General features: G+C 40.3%; 1 protein-coding gene across 1 annotated transcript in view; it reads left to right on the forward strand.

The window, feature by feature from the left end:
* The first annotated feature begins 323 nt into the window (after positions 1-323).
* Positions 324-15,212, forward strand: part of grid1a (glutamate receptor, ionotropic, delta 1a) — a 438,914-nt gene continuing 424,025 nt past the window's right edge. The window contains exons 1-2 of the mRNA XM_041789876.1: positions 324-720; positions 2,264-2,419. Coding sequence (XP_041645810.1) covers positions 642-720; positions 2,264-2,419 — 235 coding nt within the window. The 5' untranslated portion in view covers positions 324-641. The remainder of the gene's footprint in view (positions 721-2,263; positions 2,420-15,212) is intronic.

The raw sequence follows: 15,212 nt of genomic DNA on the forward strand, positions 1-15,212 counted from the left end.
TAACCTCCAATCATGTGTTTCCATTTGGGCTCTGCGCGCGTCTTTCTCCGGCTAGTCCAAATCATTTCTACCCGGCTTGTCGGGACAGCAGCCGAGTCGTGAAGTCTCTGCAGTCACGTGATCGAGACGGGACTGAAGAGAGAGTGTGTATGCGCCTTTCACTCTCTGTGTGTGTGGTTTTGTTCTATATTTTCGGAGTGTATGCGCGCGTCTCTCCGTGTGTGTAGTTAGAGGGGTGTCCCTCCTCCGCATTTTTTTTGTGCAGCTTGCCATGCTTTAGACGCCGGAGCGCAGGGAGAGAGGCGAGAGTGAGAGAGGTAACACCGGGCTCTCTCACCGGGCTACCTGTCTCTTTTTCAGTCTTACCTCGGGTTCCCGTCGGTGCTCCCTCGTCTCTGTGTGTTTTTAAGCCCACCTTCCTGCGGTTTTCTTCTTTTGGTTGGCTAAAAAAGACAGATCTTTTCTGCTGGTTTTCATGTCTGTCTGGCTTACCAGGAGGAGGAGAAGGACCACGGTTCTATTTTGCACTGGGTTTTGATCATCTTTTCTTCTTCTTCTTCTTCTTGGGTGCTCCATTTGGACAGCTATAGGACAGCCGAGCAGAGCAGAGCTTGGATGAGCCGCCTCGCTGAAATCCCGAGATGGAGTTGCTGCTGATCTGCCTTTCCCTGTGGATATTGCAATGCAATTCGGCCAAAGCGGACTCCATCATACATATTGGTAAGCGTCCGATAAAACCAACGCGCTGTTTTGGGGGTTATAGACAGGTGTTAACGGCTGCGCGTGCGGGGATGAAGCTTATCCAACGCACACTGCGTTGATCAGAGGATTTTTTGGTGAGAGGGCGGGATAGTCTTTTCAGCTTGTCTTTAAACAACACTTTGACTCTCTGGCGAGTTGAAAAGTTGGCGTTTTGTGCATGCACATGCCTCTGACCTTTGCTGCACTGGCTATTTGTCAGATCTGAAACTCTGTTCCCTATTTTTTCCTCGCTTTTGCAGACATTTCTCCCACTTTTCGACGACGCATCACTGCATTCACTTTAGATCTAAAATCTCTCCAGTGTCGGCCTGTGTTAATTACAATTTTGCATTCAAAGCACGCATAAGACTGAGCAGAAAGGCCCTTAATGCTGAGGCTTGGACAGTATTAACACCAAATAAGCTATTAGCTGGTCTTTTTTTCCTTTCCAAACCGAGGTACCTCTTGTGCGTACCCGACAAGCTTCAACTTTCATCCGAACGTGACTGCAATGTCAAAACCGTCGACAGAGGGAATGTCAGAGGAGTTTCGTTTTAGAGATGCAAAACGCATAGAGCCTCTTTGTTCTCCAACTTCTAGCCCGAGCTAAGAGCTCTTCGCCTTTTTCCACGGCTTTAATCTCATAATGAGGTTCAAATGGTACTCATCTGCTGTTTATCATCGCATTACATTTCATTTTACAGTTTGCTATGATTTCCTCCCCCTCTCCTCACGCGCGCAATCTCAGAATAATTGGTTTCTTTGCCATTTTTGACGCACGCAGCTACTTTCAAAAATGACTGGCGTTGTAATCTCAGATAAAAATGTCAATGTCACTGTTAGTGAATCGCTCCCTGCTCCTTCGCTCTTTACTGCTTACTGCTGCTGCTGCTGCTCTCAGTTTACTGCAACAGTCTGGCAAGCAGCAGGTGCTCAGTCACTGCCTTAATACAGAGGTGGGACTTCATCCAGATAATATTGGCTGACGTTCAGCTTCACGTTAGGGTACCCCAATTTTACCTTTTTTCCTGAAACCCTTTTTTCCCCCACTGATGTATGTGCTTCTACTCAAAGCAGCTGATGCCATTTTGATAAACAAGGAAGAAAGAGGGGAGGGGGGAGGAGGAAGGGGATGAGACAAGAAGACAGGCTTCAGTATTCTTACAAATCTGGGCCTATAATGATTATAAAGAGGGATGCATTCATTTTATAGAGATGGTAGCTGTTTATTTTCCAAGTTTTTGGACTTAATGCATTAAAAAGTGTGACTGGTTGTGGATTTGTCACTCTCCATGGTGCTGAAATCATGCTGCAAGTAGCAAATGCAAATAGTATGCTGCACTTGCATTTATCATTTGTTGCACATCTTTAAAACAAAGACAAACCTCCAATCATAGCAAAGCATTCCACAGCTTCATGAAATTATGCATGTCTTTGCTTCAGAAAGTAGTGGTAAGTCTTTTAGCCTGTTTTACACCCTCTCCAAATAACTCCACCATCACTTACTTATTTCATCCAACAGGTGCCATATTTGAGGAAAATGCTGTGCGAGACGATGAGATTTTCCAACTTGCCATCTCAGACCTGAGTCTGAATGATGACATTCTGCAGAGCGAGAAAATCACACACTCTGTGAAACTTATCGAGCCTAACAACCCCTTCCAGGCTGTGCAGGAAGGTAAGAGCGATCCCCCCCACCCCTTCTCCATCTTCTTTGCAATAAATTGCTCCTGTTATTTTATTTGATTACTTTGGAGCTGCAGGGTCCCGTCAGGATGGCTGTATCCTTGACTGCCCTTTATTTTGTGTCTGGATCCTGAGCTGATTCTGTCTGTTGATGAGATATTTGGTCGCTTGGGAAGTGGTCATTGATGATGATGCATGCGAAAGAGCTCTGCATGTTTGTGAGTGTGCCTTTTTCTGCAAACTGCTGTGCCAGTGCACCTTAGTAAGGTGTCTTCTGTGGATGAAAAGCTAGGTGGAAGCATTGAGTTAGAGCCCAGCAGATAAGGATAATAAGTTTGTGGGATGGGAAAAAAAAGACATTTGACGACGATCAAACCTAATTCCAGCACCAATGGTCCACTTATGCAATCACAGCAGAGAGAGACATATTTCATTTCCATCCTTTCTTTGAAAGGCTTTGCTCCTCAATCTGGAGTCTCAGTTTAAATGTAAACACCTTCACAAAAACAGACAGGAAATTAGCAATGAAATCATTTTAGTCAAGGTTATCTCTCTCAGTCACTGAAAGGTGCTCCAACAGACACTAGACTGCAGGAGTGATTAAAAATTCTTCCAGTAAAATGAATCTAGACTTTAATAGGTTCCTTGGGACCTTCAAAAGGCTGTTTATGTCCCCTCACTTCTTTTGTTACCAGCCTGTACTTTTGTCCCTAGTGGCATGGAGGCCTTGATGACTCATTGCTATTCATAGTGCCCCTGACAGGCACAGAAAGATGATCATATGTCCCGCCTTTTGCTATAATAATTATCCCATGTCATTTAGCCGTGGTCCTCAGGGAGGGTCACTCAGATTCTAATCCTTGTCACTTATGTAAATTTAGATCCTCACATGAAGAAGACAGACATTGGGGTTCTTTAAATAAAGCAGAAATAAACAGAGGAGATAGTGCAGACTTCTGCTGCTGCTGCAGAGATGAGATAAAAATTGTATTACACACATGTGTGACTTGGCTAATTTATCAGGCGCTGTTGCTTGAGATGCAAAAGTGGAGTAATTAAACAGACTTGGCTGCAAATCATTTGACAGTTTGTAAAATAGTTCAGACGTGTAGTAAAAAATGGAGTCTTTAAAACGTATCCAATATGGATCACTTTTAAAACGACCACTATTCTTCAAAAGGCTCCTGTGAGGAGCTTTCAGTTTGGATTGATTCTGGCAATATGGAAAAAAAAGGACCTTCAGCACTCTCCTGATTTGTCATATACATACCAGAGGAGAGGCGATTCACAGAGGTGGTTCAAACCTCAGATTTGGGGTCACAGTTAAGGACGATTTTGGTTCAACATGAAAAAGACAACACAAATTCCAGGATCCATATGTCCACGCTTCTCTCATTTATCTTGTTAAGACATTAGGTCAAGTTACACTCTTTTTCTTCTAGTGTTATTTAGAACTACGTGTTATAGTTGGCAGTGTCTGTTGTACATTAAATATGGGGAAGACAATGCTAAGACTGGCTTAGAATAGATCTTTGATGATAAAAACTCTGAGAATAAAGTAAGTTTAGTTTTCATCAAGGAGACTAAATGTACTAAAATAATAGTGCTAGCTGCCTCACATTCAGAATCCATGATATTCCTCAACTGTGCAATTAACCTGTCAAAACACAAGCAGAGATGAGAGCAGGAGGGTTGCACGTGTTCATTTGTGCATGTGTACTCCAGTGTAGAGCAGTGTGAGAGAGAGCACAAGCTACAGGGAAGGTTAAATCTGTTGCTCTGTTGTTCATGCCAAAACTCAGCGTTGCATGCTGCTGGTAGTAGCATTTATTATTAACATTACACTGGCTGCAGCTGCAGGACAGTTCTCTGTCATCTTTGCTCAAAGCAGCTGTGGTAAACACACTCAAACGTTCTGCAAGTCCTGCTTGATAAAATAAATAACTAAATAATCTAATGTTGAAAGCAACAGGATAAAACTCAATCTGATTACTAATGGAGGTGATACATTATTTCATGGTGGTGCACATATGCTAAAACAGAGCATAAGAACAAAGATTACATCAATCAACAAGTCAGCAGCATTTAGTTGAAAACATGTGCATACACTGATCAACTGCTCCATAACTCCAGCTTTACAATCTCTGAAACTAATACAAGACTCAAGCTTTAGATGACCTTGTAGCTCAGACCAAGATAATAGAGAAAACACATTTTAAACTCTTTCACCAAAGACAGAGCAAGAATGAGGAATCTCCTACATTATGGATCCATGAGAACGAAGGTTGCAGCTGCTTACAGTGTTTGGAGTGAGTGGAGAACAGAGATAAGAAGGCAATTCATGTAAAATGGCCTTATAAGGAAAAAATATACCACTGCTGCATCCTTCTATTATCCAAGAAAGACCAGTCAACTTTCTCATACAAAACACAGTGATGGGTCCGAAAAACCCAGACCAGTGACAATTCGCAAGGCAGCATGGTACCCTGAGTCCACCATTCCAGAGAGGATGTAGCCTGCATGTAAAGAGTTTCACCATCAATTATAGACAAAGTTGCCTGAATGAGCTTCTTCCTTGTATCAACAGAAAAACAGATTTTTTTTTTTTTTTTTTTTTCGGTAGAAGAAACCCAAGTTCACCCTCAGTTTCTTTGTAAGACAATCAATATGTTGATTAAAAAGCTCTAAAATTGCTATTTGACAGTGGCTAATAAAATGTCATCATTATGTGTTCAAATGAAACTTAAAGAAAAGAAGATTTAAGTTTTGGTGATAAAACTGAACTAATTGAATTGTTTCGAAAAGCTATGCACTTTCTTTCCCAGCAGTTCAAAACAGATCAATGATTTCTATTAGAAACAGGCTATTGCCTCATTTTTCTGTTAAATAATAGAAACATAATTATATAATCATAAAGACTTGGATTAATTACGCGTATGAATAACAGTATCCGTGCCCGGTAGAGTTGAAATCCCATCCCCGTTGTAAAAGGGCTACTCTACATATTAAAGTTCTTTTTCAAGGGTTGTCAGTTTTTCATCAGTGAATTTAAAACTGATTAAAGAACTGATGGTGAACTAATATGAATGTTTTAATTTCACAATTTGTCTCATTATGTTAATAAAAAAAATTGCTAAAATGTTTTTGAGTTTAAAACTATAACGTTAAAAATCACTGAAATTGGATAAAAAAAATTATGCTAAAAACTTAGACTTAATTGAAAATAGATTTTCACTGCACAGGATCAAAAAACACCCCTATTTTTTAAAAATCAGATTCATTATCAGCTTTATTGGCCATGTATGCTTATGCAACAAGAAATTTGACACCAGTCAGCTTTTCTAGCAATATGCAGGAATTAAATATTAAATACAAAAATAAACAAAACAAATAAACAAACAAAAAAAGAGTAAAAAATTACAAATTTAATTATTTAAAAGCTCCTGTTAGATATTTTTCTAGTCCTAACATGTCTGTTTGCATTGATAGTATGGTTGCAAAATGTGCAAAGGGTGCAAGAATGCTGAATAGATACGATCAGAAGTATTAAATATGCAAGAATGTGGGGAGACGTTCATGAGGTATGAGATGATTTAAGATTGTTGATTCATGTAAAACTGCATGCAAGGTGAGGTTCTTACCACAGAGAGCCTTAGTACAGCGTTTGTGTTTAAGTGAATGGATTAAATTAGTGTTTAGTGCGGTAAACAGCTTAATTAGTGCAAATATGCATATGAGGCTAGGCATTCAACTGCAGTGATTTAAGTAATAGTTAATAGATTATCAGTGTAATGTAATTTTACCACAGTGAGCCTTCTTACAGTATTTAAGTTAGAGTGAAATAAGTAGTTAGTGTGGTAAATAGCTTAATTAGTGCAAATATGCATATGAGGTGAGGCTTTTATCACAGTGGGATTTCTATTTGAGATACAGTAAAGCATTAAGAAACATTTAAAAACTACGAGACAAAAAAGTGTCTTTAAGAGCAGTCTAACATATTTATGATTAACTTGGCAGGGATTTAGTCTGTGGGTTTTACATTTACCTTCCAAAGTTTTATAATTATCACTGTCAATGAATTAATTGTACAGTAACAGTAAGATAGCTTCTTCTGTTTTGGTGCAAAAGTCAGTGCGTTTACATGTGCAGTTAATGCAAGCTATAGTGGCTAAATTAGGATATTGAACGCCAGCAAACAACTCATGCTTAATCACAGCTCGTGAATGCCAGTTAAAAACCACAGACTTGTGCGCTTGGCATAGGAAACTCTAGGCTACTTTGGCATGCTCTTGGAGCAGGGGTCCTTTACTACTGTGTACGTGCCCATAGCAATGTAATGTCTTTAAAATTGTTTCCCAAAATGACTGTTTCATATTGCATAGATTTAGTGATTGGCACATCCAGATGATTCCATCTATCATTCATCAGCATGTTTAGCATGTTTCCAATGAAATAAAACCTGAAGTCTCTGCTCTGAAAAAAACTTGCAGATCTTACTAGCTTTGCAATGGCTCCTCCATGTACAACTTCTTTGTGTGATTGGTTGTAGTTACAAGAACTGCCACCTGGATTTGGGTTTGGGTACTGCTGTGTATAAATCTTGCTGTGTTGAACCACCCCTACACCCCCCTGGTACACCCTAACGGCCCCCCCCCAGTAGCTTCTGCCTGTCGAGCTATCTGTCAGTCAAATCAGTCCGCAGTGAGGTTTTTCCTAAATATAATCTAAACCATTGTGGTACAAAAAAAAATCACTCCCTGTACATTGAGAGCACATGAAGACATTAGCTAAATGAGATAGTGAGGTTTTTTGAACCAGGCTGTAAACCAGTTTATTTCTAGTGTAAACCCGGCTTTGTCCAGATGAGACTTGCTGTATTGCAGTTTTTTGCACCTCTGCACTGGCTTCATTTTTCAGGACCAGAGGTTGCCGCTTGAGTGAGGCACAAGTTGTGCCATGCTTCAGTGATCCCCCAGAACATATTCCCCAGATATACGTTCCTCTTTCTAAAAAAACACAGCATTTCAGTCAAATTCAATCAATTTTCCCCGATTTCGGCGTTAAATTGTAGAATCCATTTTTATCGGCCAATTCCACAATTCTGTCTGGGATTCTATTAACCTGGAAATCATAGGGTCCTATCTTTGTGAGGATCTTTGAAAAAGCAAACGTCTGTTTCTGTGGTTTTGTGTCTCCTCTGCCCTATGGCAGAATTAAGAGTATTAAAACTGGAAATATAGAAATAAGTCTTGTTGTGCTGTCTCATTAGCCTCTGTAGGTCATAAAGAGTCACCAGTTTGATTTTGGTTTGGGCCAAACACTCCCCACAGGAGATTTAAAGCGGCTCTCCTCTGAAGTTTTCTTTCTTTGAGTCTCTGAGATAATATCATAACACATTTCCATGGCAGCACAAAAGCTTAAGGACATTCGAAAGTTGTTGAAAAGTCTGCAGAAGCATCAGAATTAAGCTGTGAAGATATTTTGTAGCTGCAGAGCTTGTTATTGCAAGCATGCATATTGAAAATTACTCCGAGCTTATTTCCCACTGATGGAACTGGCTTTCGTTTGCCTTGATTGTGCATCATTTAACATGCTTAATTACTGTTTACGGTTTCTCTCTTGATAATGACAGATTTGCAGAGGGAGGTGATTAAAGTGGGATTCGGTTTTTAGAGAGAGAGAGAGAAAGAGAGAGAGAGAGAGATTGGGGAGGAATAATGTGCAGCTGATGACACGTTGGGATCAACGGGTGTCCCTGGACTCAAGCACCACGCGCAGTACAGAGTAGAGGGGGTGTTGAGTGACAACCCGGAGAAGTTGACCTTTTGCATTGCTCTTTTGTTCGCTGCCATCCTGCTGTGAGTGGCAGTCAGGACCTCTGCAAAGTAGAGAAGGGAGGGGTGAGAAAGTGAGGGGAATGAGGAGGAGATGATAGAGTTGGAGAAGAGGAAGGAAAGGAGGGAGATTAGCGGTGAGAGGAGAATAAGGATGATGCGTAAAAAAAATTGGAGAGACTTGTGATCAAGACTTGAATAAACATGAGCAGACACAAAAGAGGAGCAGCAGTAAAGATAGGAGGAAGGTGATGAGGGGAATGTGCCAGCTCCAGTGAAAAGGCCTAGTTGCAGAGTCATGTTTATCCTTATTTGGCTCGCTCTGTCCTTGTACAGGTGAAGCATTTAATAACGAGGATGCCACGTAGACATATGCACACAGAAACACTCAACTATACAGGCCTCCCACGCTCCCATCGCTTAAAGATAACAGCTCAAGGCTGGCTGGAATATATATATGCCACTTGACCACAACTGGCAGATGTCGTTCTATTTATAGGCTGCAGCAACATGGGAGAATGGAGAGGAGGATTTCAACACCAGGAGCGGAAACTCAGTGGAATATCCAGCAAAGCTTGTCATGAGGTTTTATAAACTATCAGCATGTGCTGTCAAAGACCAATAAACACCAAACATGCTGTCTGTGCAACATCCCACATGTGCTGTTTTATCCCCCTTGGTTCTTGTACTACATCAAGATCAGACAACTAGAAGGATACTGTTTTCAACTGTGGGCAGTTTTCTGCAAAGGGAAGTTCTGATGCATGGTTTTGCGCAGTTTAACAGCATGAACTGCTGTTCATGTAAATTATTTAGTATCAGTCAGTCATGCACTTGGAAGGCATGTCTGGGTCATATGAGGATATGAGAACAAGTGAAGTCAGATCCCTTTAGGAAGTTGAAGACAGTGTCACTCTGTATTTAAAATGCAAAGATAGTCAACTGAATGTCTGCGTGGATCAGACTGTGGCAGCTGTTGGAAGAATAGTGTGCCAGTGTTGTTTTTCTATTAGGTTCAGGGAGGTTTGCCAACATCATCAGGCCAAATAAGGGACCTAATATTTAGTTTGGCGCTCAGGGCCACAGAGGTGTAGGTATGATGCATCAATATAGTGTGCAAGCAAGAACTGTGTATTTGATTTGCAGTTCACAAAAAACTATTGTGTACACATATATTAATACAGACTTACAAACTGAGCGATTAGAGATTTTTAGAAAAGAAAATGTCATTGACCTTTGACAGTCCCCTGACCCCACTTTGAGAACCCCTTTAAAAATAAAGAAAGAAAGAAAGAAGAGAACAAAACTTTTTTTCATAGATAGTTCTTCAACTCTTTATGACATTGGCCAGTCTTGTGTCTTTTTGCACTGCTGACAGACAAAACTCCTTATATTATGAGTCACATTTCATGTGTTTTTATGTTTTTTTTTTTTTCTCGGCATCATAAATTGTGCTAAACATATGATGTTTCACAATTTTTTAATTTTGTTGTTGTCACTGATGTCACCAAAAATGCACCATATTGCTTGCATATTTTTCTTACATGACCTTATGCAGCTGCATAGCAGCATGCTATTCCAGCTCATGCTCATCTCTGTGGTTGACCATAACTCCCAATTGTTAAAAAAAAGTGCAGAAAGTCATTACTGAATGGTTCAACCAGTCTCCTTTGTATACCATTTCTTGTTGTGACTACAAAATATTTCTTTTTAGGCTGGTTTACCCATTTAATTACCCACATTCTAGCTCCAACCGAACTAATTTCAGTTGGATTTGGGGCTTTTGATACTGAAGGTAGATTTGATGCATGTGAGGGTGCTGAGATTGTCTGGCAGGTATCTTAATGGATGTGATCATTACATGGCTACTGACTGTCACCTGGTGTGATCTCAGACATTGAAGTTCAATCGTTTGTGATGAGCAGACACAAAAGTGTTTGTGATCTTAGAGATTTGATGATGCTGGGGCGTCCTGCTCCAAACAAGATAAACAAAACAGAACAAATGTAGCCCAAAATTTAGAATGTCCTAGCTAATAAAGGACAGGAAGCAACCCTAGGTTGCTCTGCTGGTCTGACTTCCGAACCAACGGCCTCCTCCTCAATTAGAAATATTGATTTAGATAATGATTCCATTCAAAATTCACCTTTGTTACATAAACAAAGTCTGGCAGTTACATTCATGAAGGAACCACACTCCAAACATAACAGACTAAAAAACATTTAATAAATAAGATAGAATAAAGGTCAGTGGTCTTATTTGGGGGTAAATTACATATTTAGTTAAATTCAGGTTTATTTTCAGTGCACTTTTCACACAAATGCAAACTTGGTGTGTTTTATAGCAGATAAAAACAGACAAAACAGAAAAAAATACACAAATGAGTCAAGAAAAACATACAACTCCAGACATGATAATTAATGAGCTTGGACACACCTTGCATTAACCTGTCCAGCATTTTGCATGTACTAATGCTGAGGCAAAGGCTTGAGATAAAAATTTTAATAGAAGTGAGTGTTTCAACAGACCTCAGGTCAGCAGGCAGTGTGTTCCTGAGGACAGCATCTTTGTGACTACGTAACCGCACCTTCACCAGATTTAGTCTTCATTTTAGTTACATTCAGGAAGCCCATGATTGATGATCTGAGGGGTCTGATTGGATGGTAGTCCAATGCATAGACCCATCTTAGAAATAGACATACATGGACAGTGGCTCACTTTAGCTCCATTAACTTTAGCTATTGCTAATATAACTACGCTAACTATGCAGTAATTGTTACTACATATTACTATTATTGATTACTGAGCACCTAAACCAAAAGAGAGAACCAATTACACTGGATGAATTGTTCACTGACCAACATTAGCAAGTGAGGCTAAAAACAGGACAAGCCAATACTGAAAAGAGCATTTAGCATTTAAGAGACATTTATCATCTAGCAGGTTTACTGCTCCTGCAAACGTTTAATCCTGGGGCTCCCAGAGAGCCATTATAGTCCAACCTCTGCTGGTTTCGACTTCATTCAGAAACAAGTGTTTAGAAGAAAGCAGGTTAGAAAAACACAGCCACCTGGTCTCAGTTAGTGGAAGTAGTTTCCCCGCTCCTCTAATGTGCAGTAATTTGGTGAGTGTTCTTCACTGAGGCCTCTTCAGACAGCACACCACCACTGACCCTCCATTTTCATCCAACCCTTGCCAAGGTAATGTCAAGGAGGATTTAATTCTCTGCTCCTTCTGTCCCTGTAAGCCAATAGACTTTGAAGAACTTGCAGAATGGATTTTTTTTCTCATTCTCCACTGACAAAGTTAAAATAATGGTTCCTTTGAAGGTGTGGCTGTGGGAAATGCAGAATTCTCCATCTGATTCTCTGCCTATGAAAACTCATTACTCGCCGTGTGTGATGGAATGCTGCCCTTTCACTATTATTGTCCCTGTGCCTTTAATAATACTGCATAAATCTAGGTAATGGATTTGTTTGTGTTTTTTATGTCATTTACCAGCCCGACATGCAGGGGGGGATGATCAGGCCATTTTACCGGCCCCCGTTAATTACCCAGCGGTTATTTTAATCAGTCATAAGCTCTTCAATGGGCTGTGTAAAGGCCTGCTGCTACCTTAATCAGCTAAGTGATGTTGCAGCAGAGGTTTACCTTTCACCATTTAATCCCTTCACACTGTGGAGCCCATTACTCTGCATTCATGCAGGGTTAACCTTTAGAGGGATGCTCCTGTTTGTTTGCACACTGGTGCCCCAGTTCACTGTGAAAATAAAACAATGCGTCTGTCCTGAGTAGCAGGCTATAATAATAAGAACTTCTTCAAGGAATACAGGTCCTCAATCAAAATAAAACAAGGGTAAAAAAAAGGAATATTGTAAACCAACAGAGTTAGCATGTGAACAGAAATATAAAAAAATGTACAAATTGAGCTGTAATGATGGTTAAATATTCACTTTGGGCTACAATAAATCTCCCTTTTGACACAGGAAGTAACTCTTTTAGCTGTTCCATGTAGGGCTGGGGTGGTTTGTGGATAAGTGCAAAGCGGTCAGGATGGGGGTCAGCACCTCCAAGTCCGAGGCCATGGTTCTCTGCTGGAAAACAGTGGGTTGCTCCCTCCAGGTGGAGGGTGTCTTCCCCCCAAGTGAAGGAGTTCAAATACCTTGGGGTAAGGGTAGAAGGGACTCAGATCAGCAGCTGGATTGGTGCAGCCGTCATGGTGAAGAGGGAGCCGAGCCAGAAGGTAAAACTTTCAATTTACCAGCCGATCTTTGTCCCAACCCTCGCCTATGGTCATGAACTTTAGGTAATTACTGAAAGAACAAGAACGCGGGTTCAAGCGATCAATATGAGTTTCCTCAGGAGGGTTGCTGGGCTCAGCCTTAGAGACAAGGTGAGGAGCTCGGACATCCAGCAGGATCTCGAAGTAGAGCCGCTGCACCTTTGAGTCGAAAGGAGCCAGTTGAGGTGGTTTGGGCATCTGATTAGGATGCCTCCTAGTCGCCTCCCTGTGGAGGTCTTCTGGGCAGGTTTAACTGGAAGGAGACCCCGGGGTAGACCCAGAACTAGCTGGAGGGATTATATGTCTCATCTGGCCTTGGAATCTGCCAGAAGGAGTTGGAAAATGTTGCTGGGAAGAGAGATGTCTGGGTTGACTTGCTAAGCCTGCTGCCACCGCAATCCGACCCCAGAAAAGCAGAAGAAAATGGATGGATGGATGTAGGGCTAAACATTGAGAAGTGCTTTAAAGAGTTTAACACAAACATTTGTAGCATCCATTAAAGCATTAAAATAAATCTGACATGGTAAGGATAAGATATTAAGATATAAAATGTCTAAACTATAAGATAAAATAGAATGGATTGCGTGAAGCCTGTGAGATACTTCCACCTGACAACCCTAGCTGAACTGATCTCACATTTGACTTGCATTCTTCTCCTCAATCGACTGACAAACATCCTCCCAATCAACTGTCTATCAGAGCTGCAAGATTTCGTGCCTCTCCCTCTGCTCTTCCACTGCCAGCTCTGCCCTGCATCAGTTCTGCTTTCTTTAACCCTGCCACCACCCCAGCATCCACCTGTAGGCTCCAACAGAAATTGCATTTCATCATTCCTCAAATATCTGCATTTAAAATAAATGTGCAAGCAGTGTTGAGGCTAGAGCGTAGAAGTCGAACACAAAATGTTCTTCTGCTGCAGTCAACATTTCATGAGCTGTCTGACTAAAATAAGACTTTAAAATACTAAATATAATGTCCTTATTCAGGGCAGTTAGTTATCTGCTCTGTTCATTTCAGTGGCTTTAATCAAAGATCCTAGTTTTAGTTGTTTGCAGTCACATAATCCCAATGATATGCAAATGTCAGATGAAGGGCTGAAAGTAAAGCACACCGCTTAGGAATGAATGGGAATGGAGGAAAGTTTGTACATTAAAGCTCTAAATAGACCTGCACACTGCAGTTATCAGAAAAAAGAGACGCTATCATCATCCACAAAAATGTGTTTGTTTCCCCACAGGTTAACCAAATTACCTGGTGATTGATATCACATATTAGTCAGTTGTGTAGACCCCTTCTACATGTCTAGCTAGATCAGGGGTGACAAGAGCTTTGTTATTAAAATTATTTTAATGGGAATGGTAATATACTAGTAACCAAAAAAAAAAAAAAAAAAAAACCCTTGTGGCATGAGCGATTGAGTTACAATGTGTCTTTTATGATGTGCCTGTTCCATGTAACGGCTCTTTTTATGAACCACAGGAGCTGGCTCCTGTTTGAGAGCTAGTTTCATTTCTTTTATTTTTGTCATTATTCAAAACACATCTATAAAGCCAAACTGATGCCAGTATGAACTGCTGCCCTCCGGTAAGAGGTTCATGGCTCTCTGCTGCAGGCTGAACATGCTGAACAATTCATTTATTCCTGTGTCTATAAAGCTATTAGATAGGAGCAAATAAGGCAGGATTGGCACAGGACTGGACAGTGGTTTGTTTCTTCATTGTTGCTCTGGTATTTGAATTCAAGATTTTGTCCTGTGGGGAATCTTTAATTCATTGATACTGATAGTCTTATGTCATAGTATTCATCTGAGATGCCCTATAGCTCAGAACAGATATACATGCTAATACTTTCAAATAAAATTTGATTAAACTTCCATTTACGGTTTGGGTAAGGGTTGGGATACCAAAAGTTAAAAGTCCAAACCTTGACCTGCAAAACCTGATTGCTAAATGTTTAATAAAGCTGAATAAACAGTCTGCTAACAGGAAAAGAGCATCTCCTCTATGAAAACACTATCAAACACAGCCAGCATAGCTAACTAGGTAGCTAATGCAGCTAAAGCTAAGCTCACAAAGCAGCTACATAAGCTATATATCTACAATATCTGTGTAGCTAAGTAAGCGTTTGCTATGTTTGCTAAAGCTTACTTTGCTAAAGCTAACCTAACAATGGATAACAGAGCTACATAGTTAATGTAGCTAAAGCTAATCTTACAAAGCAGCTGTTATCTACATTTCTACATAGCTATGTTAGCTTTAGCTATGTAGCTAAAGCTAAACTCGCTACATTGGCTTATAGTGTAATGTTAATAATAGCCTGGAATATTTAAAATGTGGTTATACCATGGATGGAACCGCCAAATTTTGTTTATGAATAAAGATGATTTTAAAAAATTAAATACATCTGAAAATACACTGTCCTGGTAAATTACTGCACATACTCCCTGATATACCAGATCAGGGTGTAATGTCCCAAACCATTACAAACTGTATTGGGCAAAATAGGACAGATTGGTGGAAGTGGACCATATCCGAGTATTGTCTGACACTACTTGTCAAGACTTGTGACTGAATTCATATATTTTTGCGAATTTACGAATTGGTCAAACTAATTACCTATGAACTGTTATAAACACAAGCCTCATATCCCAGTCAGAACCTCTATTAAAA

The sequence above is a fragment of the Cheilinus undulatus genome, linkage group 6 (genome assembly GCF_018320785.1).
Source record: "Cheilinus undulatus linkage group 6, ASM1832078v1, whole genome shotgun sequence".
In the NCBI taxonomy this organism is placed as follows: domain Eukaryota; kingdom Metazoa; phylum Chordata; class Actinopteri; order Labriformes; family Labridae; genus Cheilinus; species Cheilinus undulatus.